Here is a 13324-nt window from a genome sequence, read left to right as displayed (position 1 = left end):
ATCTTTATTTTGATTTCCCCCAAAAAAACATACACATAACAAATAATGAACACATAAAACAAACACACAGAATAATGGGAAATCGGGAAAACAGGCAAAACCTCGAGTAGGGTTTAAAACACGTATAAATACATGTGCCTGTTCACCCATGATATTACACTCTCAAACATATTACAAAAAAAAAGATAAAAACACGAACGTGTTATCTATCGTTCCAACGTTCGGGCGTCTAACATGTGTTACAAACAAAATGCGGGTGCGTAGGTTCTAATTTAAAACTGTTTACGTCGAAACGGACATGATTCGGGCTGTGTTTATTAAATTGGCGTAAACAAGTGCGAACTAGTGAGTTAGATAAAAGCAGTGTCAGAATGAGTAATAAATAAATCGAAATGTCTTTTGGTTGATTTCCTCTTTGTAAATAAAATCCGACGTTGTGATGTGCTGTAGTGTGCTAGGTGCAATGTTTCATAGAAAATGCCTGTCCATCTCTTTTTCCTTAGTTCTTTGCGAAGCAAATATGTAAAATTGGAATCTTGGGTAGCCCGTACAGCAATGCCAAAGTAGTCTATTATTTCGTTATCCATCATTTAGAATGTTGATTGTTTCTAATTTTTGTATTCCATTTGTTTCCACTAACCAAGTTGTTATCTTCGGCGCTATTACTTTTTTAGTTTTCAATTCTAGTATTTCACCTGTTTACCCTTCCATGCCTCTAGCTGAGACTTAAAACGAAGTCCACGACTTAATAACAGCAATAATCATTTAAAATTGTGATTAGATAATTCGGCAATAAAGGCATTTCTGCGTGGCCATAAGACGAGATGACTTTAATAAACAGCACTTCTTTAAGGATATTTTACATATGCGACTAATGCTAAAAACATTGGGCTCGAGTGCTCTGATGCCTAATCAGGCGCTAATTGCAACTAATTCAACTCAAGTTTCAACGACTTTTTTCATCTTCACGACATGTTATCGTTTTTTATTCGGTACTGATAATGATAAATAAAAATTGTGTAATTGTTGATTGCAATTCCGGAAAACGAACGAATTTAACGGCGGTTAACCGCGCATTGGAAAGCAAAACACAATTTATTAACATTACTTTACAATGAGTTACGGGTAAGAATTAACCAGACGGCTATCGCTAACATGTAGAAACAATAAATTTGAAACGATTTTGTATAAAGCGTGTCAATATCGTTTTTGTGAATTTAGAAACGTCGATAAGTAAGACGAGTAAATAATGTATTTTATGAAACTTTCATGAGATATTGGTGAGAAATATTATTTTGACCATGTCGAAATGCCATTATTGCCGATTTATTCACGTGTTTAGTTACTATCAGTGTTTTAACCCAAAGCTGAGTTACGTAAATACTTAACACTGAGTACTCAAGAGATAACCAATTTGCGGAGTTTTTCAATTATTATTCAATACGAAAGTAACACAGACACGATCTAAAATTAAAAGCATAGAAATGTCAACTATCTGCTTCACAAATATCGCATCCCGGGGTCAGTAATAATATTATTGTTCGCTTAAACTCGGGACGGTAATTTACGAACTGATACAAATCCTACACAGAAGATAAAAAATCAGAACAAAATCAATTTTCGTTGTGAATGCGCTCATTAATAGTTGTCTTTAAAATCTTCGCCGATGTGAATTCACAATTCTATCCGAAATATAAAAACCAAACTACGATGTCCGCCGTTACGTGAGAATTAATATTCGCTAGTGAATAAAAACATGCTTTAATAATATAGTTTAACAACACGATCGCGGCGACAAAAAATTTACTGCAGCCTTCGATTATGACAAAATTATGAAATAATCATTGAATGGCAATAAAAATTTAACTTCATTAACAATAATTCTCAAGTAATAGTTTCACATTTTCATGATTTTGATCGTCGCTACATGCGAGCGTGTTTTTGTACATATAAACCATGATGACACTACTGACATCTGCGAGTTATAGATCTCTCCAAATTTAATTTTCGCGATTTTTATTGTTTCATTTCTAGATGCGGATGCCCGCTGACTACGGATAAATGGTCGATGTTTAAAAATAGGACTTCGGACCGTTGGGCAAAGAAAGGCGGGCTACACGTAACTGCGAAATTTCGCCGTGAACGACCTTACATTTTAGTTATAAACGCATTACGTCGTCGCGAATTGCAGTTTTGGTGTAATGTTTTAACTTCCCCCTAATCTCCCGTTGAAAAATCCTGGCTGCGCCCCTGCCCGGTGATAATTCTAGCTAAAATGTTACAATTTTATTCACGGAATCTGCAAATTCACCATTTTGATAATCACGCCCTAATTATTGGTGCAAAAACACTCAAAATATCACGAATTTAATCATTTCCGATGTTACTAGGCGCAATTCATGACGGCGACAGTGTGCGTTGTTACATCGAAATTCACGATTGATTTTACGTTATACTCTTGTTCACGATTTCAACACTCCACCCGCCATGCATGGCTGAGTGGAAGGTTCACATTTTCGAAACATTACTTGGCCAAGGATGGGAGGGATCACTAACGAGCTAATTGAAAGCACATTAAAAGGATTATGACTTGTCATTTTTTTCTGGTTATAGCCTGTACATGTTATACCATGTGTGGGCTCTCGGAACGTCAATTTAACTTTTAATTTTCGACAATCAATTGTATGTGCGGCTCCTACATGAAACGGCTAATTCATGCTGCCAATATACGGAGTTTGAAATCTGGGATATTTATTTCGAATAGTCTATTTATTTTGACTCTTCTAAAATTAGGAAGCTTTGTTGGTACATTTTTTGGCGCAAAGTATGAAATTGAAACGATACGAATATTTTGCCCAGTCCTATAGGCGAGGTTATGATATTAACGCAGAGAATATTTGTAAGCATATCACTGGATGGAAATATTTTGCACCAAGACTGTTTGCAGAAGTTGATTTATCGAATACACGGAAAGTATTTATTTATCATCTCACTTGCGAACATCGGGGTTTGGGCGGAATTATACGATTATGTTGTTGTTCTTAAATAATAACTTTTTCGATGAATGTTTATTTTACTTTTGTGTATTAATTATGATATGTTGAGTTTTCGTTTATTTCAAATTCGAAATTGTCCGGAATACTCAAACAGGTGTAATAAGTGTAATATTGATAGTATAGTGTAATCGAGTAACCAACTTAGAAGTCTTTAGAGATGTCTAATGAACTTGATGTGTTACGGGTGTCGTAACCCCCGTTTTTTTATTAAATTTGATTGTTCTACCTTCCGCTTATAAAACAACATCGTTATACGGTCATCTAAGGTAACTCTCGCGACCAAATCTTTTTGTTCTGTATGGCATCACCTTAGCGCCATTTATTACCGACTGAATTTTAATTGTGATTTATGGTTATTTTCTGTTAGTTGGCGCTGATAACGTGGTTAATTTCTCTATAAACATTTTTAATATGTTTAATTTTGAAATTAAAAAAAAAAATTTAAATATGTTCCTTACGTCTCTGCTATAATTGACAAGCGATAGCACAAGATTCAGCAGCAAATGATAAGCAAAGCTATTTTATAATCATGGGTTGCTTAATAAAGATTTGCTAATTATGGCAGGATATAAAGAACATGGCCTGAAATATATAATTAACAGAACGATGTTTATTTTTCAGTCGACGAAAACCCTTAATAATAACGATTGCCGAAATCGCGAAAAAAATGAATACGGATTTTCGATTGTGATCAGATGACTGAGAGGGCACATGTTTTTTTTTCTGTTCAAAGCAGATATAAAACGAATGCCATGTTGCCGAAAAGCGGTTACGTGTTATCTTTCTTTAGTCAATCAAAATAGTGGTAATGGTATATACAAGAGGTTTCTAAACTTTACAAACTCGGAACGCAATTAATATTAAAATTACAAGTAATGGTGCATGGAAAAACGAATTTGATTTTATTGAAATTGAAACGCACACACATAAGAGTTTTACATTTCATGCACAACTAACCGATGCTACATGTGAGATTTGTGCACATGAACGATTATATATCGCGATTATTTATGTGAGAATGCGTACTTCTCTTTCAACTTAAATTTCCAGGAATTCGGCGTTCACGTGGTCGACTAAAAAAGATTTATCAAATGGATTGGTATTTCGCGTCACACTCAAAATTATTTGGGAACCACTCATGTCATTCGTTTATTTTTTACATTCATGTTTTTTTCAAGAATCACCCTGTTGTATTTCCTGTACCTTCGCAAAGGAAAACTCTTTGGTGTCATCATTACTATTAGTGTAATTGAAAGTGGCGTTGAGATGCGAATATTTCATACTAGGTCTGCAGCATTAGAGAGAGCGTTATTTATAAATGCTGGAAGTACATGGCATTTCTAAAAAAAATTGCAAATATATGATGTTTTCTACCCGATTTGAACTAACTGGCACGCAAACCAATGCAAGTCGATATTTGAAAATTACACGTCTTAGCGTAATCCATGAGACAGTATAATATAAATTAGGCCAAGCTAGCTCATGAAAGGGATTTCAAAGTGATCTTGCATCATATTTCGGAAAAAAAATCTTCGATAGAAAGTAGGTCACTCTATCTATAAAAACAGCGGTACTTTTATGGTGATCTTGCCTTATTTCCCAAAGAAAAACTGGCCGGAGAAACATGACGTTAACCAATCTCTTAAAAGGGAAGAGGGCGGACTACTTTCAAGCATATTCTTTCGGACGAGGAAGCGTGTTATACTTAAGCGATATTGGTGATGGGTCATGGGGATGTCATTTTGCCCGGGTTTTGTACAAATGATCCCCCTCCCTAGCTATGGCCGGTAGTAACTAATATCTGCATGTATCAATCGGTGTCTGTTAGATGGAAGAAACAAGTTTGCAAGGCTTGTCTGTTCAGGCGGAAGTGCGCTTCGTTACTGACGCTGGTGGTTGATTGCACGAAACTTTTATTCCCGACAAGTGTGCTTATCAGGTGTCCTTTGATGAATTCGCTTGTTTTTAACAAGAGTTTAAACGAAACTCCGTCAACGGAAAGACACACTATTATTCACAATATTAACGGAGGGAGCGCTTTTTCGAGTATCTATGCTGTTTGAAATGAGTTTAAACGAAAGCTAGGGCACCTAACTAGTTAAAATCAGAAAAAGCACTTTCGCACTTTTTTTTTCGACTGCGAAGCACTTTCGCACTCATAATTTCCTTAGAGTTAACACTGGTCTTCAGCATGCTGTTGCTTGTTAATTTACTTCGACCAACAGCCATAGGGCAGAGTAACCTTCATCTGCTATAATTTTATTCCTACCTACTTGTATACAGGATTCTGGCTCTTGAGAAATTGGGAACTGTCTTCAATCAAGTGTCAACAGGATTGCAGTACACACCTAGAAGATTTGTTGTTCATCCCGATTCAAATCATCTTATTATACTTGAAACTGATCATAACTCGTACACAGAAGAAACAAAGGACCAAAGAAAACATCAAATGGCTGAGGTGTTTTTATACTAAATAATAGAATCATTGACTTTTGTTTTGATACAATTTATAGATATATGTAATATCTACAAATGAGATATTGTATTTCCTTTCCATTGAGGAATGAGGCCGTGTCCGACAACTTTTTGCTTGTCTGGGGCCAAAATCAACGTCTTTTCTCGTGGGGATTAGATAATTACTACCGGTATTCAAAATTGTAAATAATATTTATGTAATGTGCTACAATACACGCTAGTGCATGGATAACGCTTGTTATATCATGGAATATCTCATTGACCTCATTAAAATTGACGTTTGTTTTTGTTTACTTGTTAAGAATTGTAGAAATTGATTTTGGACCCATGTACGTTTGTAAACACAATTATTTATCCATACATGATAACACATCAGATGTGCATGTATTGATATACAATATTGACTGTTGATTACAATGGAACGAAAACAAGGCAACAACACGTAATAGCAGATATTATATATGGCAAGCAGATTCCAACGACTTCATAGTTAAAAATTTTAAATATGCCAATTGACTTACTCATGTGGTCTACGGCCCTTAGGTTGCCCCCTCCCTCGATTGAAGCCTGGTGCGGAGATGATCATCCTCCTTATACTTTCGATTGTTTCATCTCCAGGAAATGATTGAGGCCGCTGGTGAAGAAGAAAAAGAGTTAGCTCAAGAAATGGCTGCTGCATTTTTGCGAGAAGTTTTGCCAGAAGATAAATTCAGTTCACCGAAAGCTGGACCTGGAATGTGGGCTTCACAAATTAGAGTTCTAAACCCTTCCACGGTATGTGGATGCATTTTTTTTAAAATTTAATCAGATATAATATTCAAATAATATTCGTAATATTCTTGCTTGATTACCATTGTTTATATAGGAAATTAGTTTTTTGGTATATTTTCATACAATTTACACATATTTTCGAAACTAGCGTAATTTTGAAGTGATAATTTTTCAACAATCATTCATTAAAAAAGGTCTAATATACGAAAATGCAAAATGCTTCATGGGACATTGAAAATAAAACTTTTTTACACAGGGAGAGACCACTGAAAAAATCTCTTTGGAACAAAATGAAGCAGCTTTTAGCATTGCCATTTGTCGTTTCAATAATTATGGAGATCAGTGGTTTGTTCTTGTTGGGGTCGGACATGATCTTCAACTCAATCCAAGACAGGTTAAATCCGGTGAAATCCACACTTATAAGTTCAATGAAGAAGGCACGTCATTGGAACTTGTCCATAAGGTATTTTGATTTTCTGTAATTGTAATTGAAAATAGACAAATGCATTCAAAATTTGGTATATTTAATGTAATTAATGCTTGATTGGAAAATTTTTGAAGTGGAAACATGTATCTGTACTTTTTGATAACTAGAAATATTGTATGTCGGCAAAAACGATCCTCAACTCAAATTTCTACTTCCTAATTTGGTTACATAATTTTATGTTTCGTAACATGTAAAGTGTACATTTGGTTGAATATTTATTCTTATAAATTTTTAATTGTGATGCATTTTAATAAAGTACATTCATGTAATAAATGTAAGCTTTTTTTCAATATACCTCTAGAGAGAACATAACTTTTGTGTACAATCATACACAAACAGAAGTTAAACTGTTGAAATATTTTTGTGGAAGTAATTAGGAAATTTATAGTTTCTGTTTTCTTTTGTCACATGTACTCAAATTCATCTATCTTCTTTGTGTTTATTTTATGTTAATTATCCCAGACACCAGTTGATGAAGTACCACAAGCTATATGCGCTTATCAAGGAAGGGTTTTGATTGGTGTTGGAAAGTTGTTACGTGTTTATGATCTTGGAAAGAAGAAACTATTGAGAAAATGTGAAAACAAGGTGGCTACTTTTTATTATGTTTTTTGATGCAAGATCACAGGACCCACTCAAAAGTTTGAATTATGACCAACCACTGAGTGCTGATGGTATTGCATATTAAAATATTGGCTCCATTTTTCTTGTCATCTTGGGGGGGGGGGGGGGGGCATTGTGTGACTAATAATGAGCTAACTGAATTCACAAGTCTTTATATGCTATTAGGAATGTATAGGTTTAGACCAGGAATGGGCGAATATTTTGCCTTGCTTGAAATTATGAGATTTATGTTTTGCAATAGTTTTATTAATTGTGTTTCGAATTAAAAGTCTTAAAACGAACATTAGTTGTAGTACTTCGTTGGAAATTGGGGTACCCTGTGCGGCTCCCAAAATTCGTTGCGTGACCCCCAGTTTGGGAGGCCCTGGTTTGCGGCATTGTATGAAATAAAGTTTTAAAACACTTCATAAAGGATTTTATATTTTTTAGCACATTCCAAATCGCATTGTCTCATTGCACGCTATCGGACAACGTGTTCTAGTTTGTGACATTCAAGAATCCGTGCACTGGGTTCGATACAGAAGATCGGAGAATCAACTTGTTATATTTGCTGATGATACTTATCCAAGATGGGTGACTTCTGCTACTTTACTCGATTACGGCACAGCCGCTGTCGGTGACAAATTTGGGAATATTTGCATTGTGAGTAGCAAAGAGAAAAAATGTTTCGTTTTTGTTTAATATTTTAAAAAGTGTTACAAGATTAACATAGGTGTGTAGCAATTAAGCCCTTTGAGCTTAACTTGGTTAATCGTTATGTTTTGGCTTAAATTGTTTCCAACATGTGTGAGCGATAAACTATTAACTATGGGCACCCTCACCCCCTTTTTTATCATTGTTTCGTGGAAATAAAATGTACATCAGTAATTAGTTACCTTAGACTTTTACCCTTTCTAGAATAAACTTATATAGTCTATATCATTTTATACAGCTTCGTCTACCATCCGATGTGAATGATGATGTACAAGAAGATCCAAGTGGTACAAAAGCTTTGTGGACGAGAGGATTGCTTAATGGAGCATCACAAAAGGTGAAAAATATATTATTTTTAATAATATAATGTTTGTTTTAAAAAAGTACCTTACGCTTTTGTTAATTATGAGCTATAGTGGAGGGATATTAGTGAATTATAGGCAAAAATGAAAACATAAGTTTATAAGCTTCTACACTTGTTCAGACCTGAAAATTTCTCTACCTAACATGTATTAACTTTTTCAGTGCGATGTACTTTGTTCATATCATGTTGGTGAGATTGTACTTTCATTACAAAAAGCAACTTTGATTCCTGGTGGTTCGGAATCATTAGTTTATACGACAATATCTGGTGGAGTTGGGATGCTGGTGCCTTTCACTTCACATGAGGTTGGTTGATTATTGGACACATAGTGGACATATTAATGGTTTTGTTGTTATTTGACACGTTTTGAAGAAATCGCTTTGCTCTTAAATTACTGGACCAATTGCTTTGAAATTTTCAGTGGTTAAAGATGGAATTTTTCTCCAGAAGGCTATTACTTTTATTTTTTGCCATAACGTCATCAAAATTATGTGGCGTGTCCATATATTTGAGCATAGCTCTCTCGTAAAAATAAGAATTGTGATTTTGGGGATTTTAAAAGTTGAAATATGCTGAAATATGAAATACCCATTTTCATTCACTCTATTCATAGAGCGCTGTCTGGGTTTGCTATAGACCAGAGGCCCAAATTTTTGCCCACGCAGACTGGCGGTGGCGGGCCAAATTGTTACATTTTACATTTTTGTTTACACACTGTTACAAAAGCAAAAGTGGAGAATAATAAGCTTGTGCCAGATCTAAATTTAATCGCAATCTCAACCAATTCCTTAAGCTATCTTTTAGCTGAAACATCGAAATCTAGTTTTAGTTTGGTTGTGGCAGCATCATGCGGGCCAAAATGAATTAACCAACGGGGCGGATTTGGTCCGTGAGACGTAGTTTGCCATATCAGCTGTAGACTCTTTTCACAATTTTAACCAATTATACTTCCGAGTTTCAGCATGTAGATTAGCGAAATACCCCTTTAACTCAGCTCTTAGGTACACTTCACATGTTCATCACACTTGGGATATTGGATTGCACAGATTCTATTTACATTTATAGTATTATTTCAAATGTTACTGTTTAATGCAACCTCAACTTGAATAAAATAATTCTTTTGAAGGATCACGACTTTTTCCAACATTTGGAAATGCACATGAGAAATGAATCATCGCCATTACTAGGTAGAGATCATCTTGCGTACAGATCGTTCTATTTTCCACTCAAGGTAAGTAAGCTTTTATTGTCATAATGGGTGAAATATCTCCATCTTTAATTTCAATGATCTTCTTCTAGAATGTTATCGATGGAGACTTGTGTGAGTTGTTCAACTCGATGGACAGTGCGAAGCAGAACAGCGTTGCTGAAGAACTGGATAGAAATCCTGCCGAGGTATAAGTAATAATAACATATCGTCTACCCATAATATAGTAACAATTTTATTGACTAATTTGAATTGACAGTCAACACATGGTCATACTACAACTTTGATTATTGAAATGTTCAGAGCCACCTTTCCGAACAACATAAATATCAACACATTATTTTTAGGTTTCCAAAAAATTGGAAGACATCAGGACCAGATATGCATTTTGAAGAATAGAAGCAATTCAATTAACACAAATATACTGTGACGCTATGAATGTGTGCCTTGTAGCAACATACCTCGCTAAACAAGCATCAGATTCCAATGTTCTAATCAAGAATCGAAAATTCGCTTGCAAACTTTATCAGCTACCTTAATAAATTCTTTCGCCTGTGAAAAAGAAATAAACTAAGAGTCTGTACCTGACACAATTTTTTGCTTTAGTTATCGCATTACAATGGACATTCCAAGATAGATAATTATGTGTAGGGTAATCCAGGTCCTTTGAAACATATTTCAGAGTAACATGTGGTACCCAACCTTTTATGGTTCGTGGCCCCCTGTTTATCATTTATGGTGATTCAAATCCCATTATGTTTAAACAATTCATGCTCAACTAAGTGAAAACAACACCTTGTCAATCAATGAAACGAGGAAGAACTGGTTTTCTTGTCAAAAGTGAAGCGTAAAATCAGATTTGCGCTGTGCATTGTGGCCTCCCTTAGGGGGCCGAGCATTGGCCCTATGGTTGGGAACTGCTGCTGTAGATGAAAAAGAAGTGTAGAATTCATTACTCTTCTCTAAAGATAATTGTGTTATGCAGCAAAAAAATGGTTCATGCGACAGCTATGTTATTTCCAACTGCTCTCGCTATATTTAGAAAATGATACGAAATAAATATACCAGACTTACTTGATCACTATCTGGAGTATTTATTGTTATTGGTACTCCTCTGTCTGAATCTACACAAATTTGTGGATGAAGTGGAATATTTCCTGTTATGAATTGAAATATCCAATATCAAGCAGGTTAGGTAAATTGCAAATCGAACTTTTAAAAATTGGCACAAACCTAAAATGTCTATCTTCATTTCAGTTGCCAGGTTCTCCAACATTCCAGTACCAAATATATTGGTCTTTGTTCCACAATTTGGGCAACAGAACACACTCATGTTTTGTATTATCCCATAAACCTGAATTGAAGAAATTTACTTTTTAATGTCCATCAATGTACAGTTTTAAAATTATGTATGTGAAATAAAATGTGAATACTAACTGGCACGTTGACTTTATGAAACATCTCTGCTCCTCTACGAGCATCTGAAAGGGCGATGTCTTGAGGAGTTGATACAATTATCGCACCTGTGAACGGTATTGGAAGCTTTAACAGCAGCTGGGCCTTTATTAACTATATTTTCTGTATATTTAGATATCAAACTTAGCTGATGCTCTCTCTGAACTTCACTCTTGTCATGTATGCTGTGGTCCAAATTTATTTAAATGTTTATCAATGCTGTTCGCTCTGGGCAAGGCCCGGTGCATACCAAACTTATTACACTCGGAGTGAGATGGTGGGCATGGGATTTAAACCAGAAATGTCAACAAAGTTAAGCCTAATGCTTTACCAGCTTATCCATCATATCGTCGTTAAACAATACATACATCAATCAGCTAATAGTACTTAGAATAGAAGAATAGAATTCATTTAACCAATTGGTATTAGTAGCCATGTATATAATCGGACTGTCAGTAACAACCAAACCTGTTACTGGTACGTTCTGTGTTATTGAAAGTTGCACGTCCCCTGTTCCAGGTGGCATGTCTATTACCAGGATATCAAGAATTCCCCAGTTGACCTGAAATTGATCGTAAACTCTTAGCATAGTATGAATTGGTGGAAATCTAAAATGAATATCTATTATAAACTGGAGATGATCTTTTATGAATAAGGAAAAGGCAACCTGTCTTAGTAGTCTCTGAATAGCTTGCATGACCATCAGACCCCTCCATACTATTGGAGATTTCTCATCAACCAAGAATCCCATAGACATGCTGTACATAAGTTAAAATAATTTGTTTATCGTTATTATGAATACTCGACGAAATTGCAACTTGGGAGGCATTGACCAGACCCAAAATAAATTAGAAAATGCTCGTTGTTTTTTGTTCAAACTCGATCCAATTGCGTTGCGTAACGGCAACCAGATGCGAAATCTATTCAGAAAGAAATAGTTTACTTGAACTCACCAAGGAATATCATAGTTTGTCAAAGGGACCATTTTGTCATCTGAAAAATAAAGAATTTGAATTATACTTCAAGTCTACTTGCCTAGATTATATCTAACATTCTCTCCTATTCTGAAATATTTGGAAAGACCCCTGTTTGTGAATGCATTCAAAACTATTGTTACACTTAACCTTACCTTGAGTCAATTCTGGGTTTCCTTTTAAATTCATTAATTTTGGAATTGATGGACCATAAATATCTGCATCCAGCAAACCAACTTTAAAATTCTGAAAAATATGTTACATGAAAATATTTGTAAAACAGCAATGCAAATGCTGATTTGAAATGTTGACAAGCGAAATGAGTAATGAAATATCTATTACATCTTAAATAAGATGATCACGTTTCATTGAAAATACCTACATTTTTCAAGGATTTCATTGCACAAGCCAGATTCACAGCCACAGTTGATTTTCCAACACCTCCTTTTCCAGAAGCCACAAGAAGAATATTTTTGACACCATCAATTTTTTGTACTTTGGGAAGTCCTCTTCGCATCATTTCTTTTTGTCTCTCAGAATCATCCTTTTCAAAAAATAACAATTCAGTTTTTACGTAATTCAGTAATTGGAATGTTGCATATATGCGCTAGATTCGTTAAATAGTAAAAGCGAAAATTGATTATACTGTACTTCATTAACATATTACAATTACTGTATTACTAATATTATTAGAGTTAGGTTCTTATTACAGAAAATATTTGACTCTAATGAGCGAAAGTGCAGTCTGGGGAGTCCAATTTCACCAGAATAAACAATCAAATGCATCACTATTGTAATTCGTCAACTCTTTTCGAATTGATGCAGTGAGTGCTGTACGATATTAGTGTCAGACAACCGCTACCAGTACAGAATATATGGTAATTTTACCTTTTTGTGGGTGCTATATATTCTTATTGATGTCTTCTTCGCTGGTCTACAAATTGGTACTAACTTGTTAGCACTTTTCCAAAACATATTCAAAATAGTTATAAACATAACACAACGACATCACCTGACTAAAATTCTGTAACTCGGAAACAAACGTGAACAGCAAATTCAAAACAGATATTGCGCAATCCGCTACGCTTTAGTGAACATGAAATTAATTCACGAGATGGCAGAATGAATTCGTAATGGTGTCTTGGACGAAGCGTCTCTTACACCTGAACACCAAAACGTTTACTTAGCCACCTTCCTCGTTACTGCATCAGCGAATCG

At 35.0% G+C, this 13324-nt stretch overlaps 2 protein-coding genes across 3 annotated transcripts in view; one reads left to right on the top strand and one right to left on the bottom strand.

The window, feature by feature from the left end:
- LOC120332409 (splicing factor 3B subunit 3-like) overlaps positions 1-11117 on the top strand; it is a 26927-nt gene extending 15810 nt beyond the window's left edge. Inside the window, exons 17-26 of the mRNA XM_078119090.1 lie at positions 5340-5514; positions 6150-6305; positions 6559-6765; positions 7252-7377; positions 7843-8055; positions 8345-8443; positions 8632-8775; positions 9597-9701; positions 9770-9865; positions 10025-11117. Coding sequence (XP_077975216.1) covers positions 5340-5514; positions 6150-6305; positions 6559-6765; positions 7252-7377; positions 7843-8055; positions 8345-8443; positions 8632-8775; positions 9597-9701; positions 9770-9865; positions 10025-10069 — 1366 coding nt within the window. The 3' untranslated portion in view covers positions 10070-11117. The remainder of the gene's footprint in view (positions 1-5339; positions 5515-6149; positions 6306-6558; positions 6766-7251; positions 7378-7842; positions 8056-8344; positions 8444-8631; positions 8776-9596; positions 9702-9769; positions 9866-10024) is intronic.
- On the bottom strand, positions 9596-13324 carry LOC120332411 (iron-sulfur cluster transfer protein NUBPL-like). 2 transcript variants are annotated; one of them, XM_039399649.2, is made up of 11 exons: positions 12995-13319; positions 12489-12650; positions 12262-12352; positions 12086-12125; positions 11800-11890; positions 11601-11694; positions 11115-11200; positions 10911-11031; positions 10752-10834; positions 10139-10229; positions 9596-9857 (listed from the first exon to the last, which is right to left on the bottom strand). In XM_039399649.2, exons 1-10 carry the CDS (start codon positions 13100-13102, stop codon positions 10173-10175), a joined length of 933 nt encoding a protein of 310 aa, XP_039255583.2. In that variant the 5' UTR covers positions 13103-13319; the 3' UTR covers positions 9596-9857; positions 10139-10172. The 2 variants fall into 2 exon arrangements, with proteins under 2 accessions (XP_039255583.2, XP_077975218.1); XM_078119092.1 differs by lacking the exon at positions 9596-9857 and having other exon boundaries at positions 10124-10229; positions 12995-13324.

This window comes from Styela clava, chromosome 13, assembly GCF_964204865.1.
Source record: "Styela clava chromosome 13, kaStyClav1.hap1.2, whole genome shotgun sequence".
In the NCBI taxonomy this organism is placed as follows: Eukaryota; Metazoa; Chordata; class Ascidiacea; order Stolidobranchia; family Styelidae; genus Styela; species Styela clava.
The sequence above is the reverse complement of the archived record's forward strand: the minus strand, read 5'-3'. Positions and strand labels throughout refer to the sequence as shown.

Bases quoted from the DNA above. Each gene is read 5' to 3' on its own strand.
- LOC120332411 (XM_078119092.1), bottom strand. From the start codon at position 13,102: ATGTTTATAACTATTTTGAATATGTTTTGGAAAAGTGCTAACAAGTTA. The intron at 11,891-12,085 runs GTGAGTTCAAGT...ACTTATGTACAG, and splicing joins ACAAACTATGATATTCCTTG to CATGTCTATGGGATTCTTGG. The intron at 10,230-10,751 runs GTAAGTCTGGTA...TCTTTTTCACAG, and splicing joins ATACTCCAGATAGTGATCAA to GCGAAAGAATTTATTAAGGT.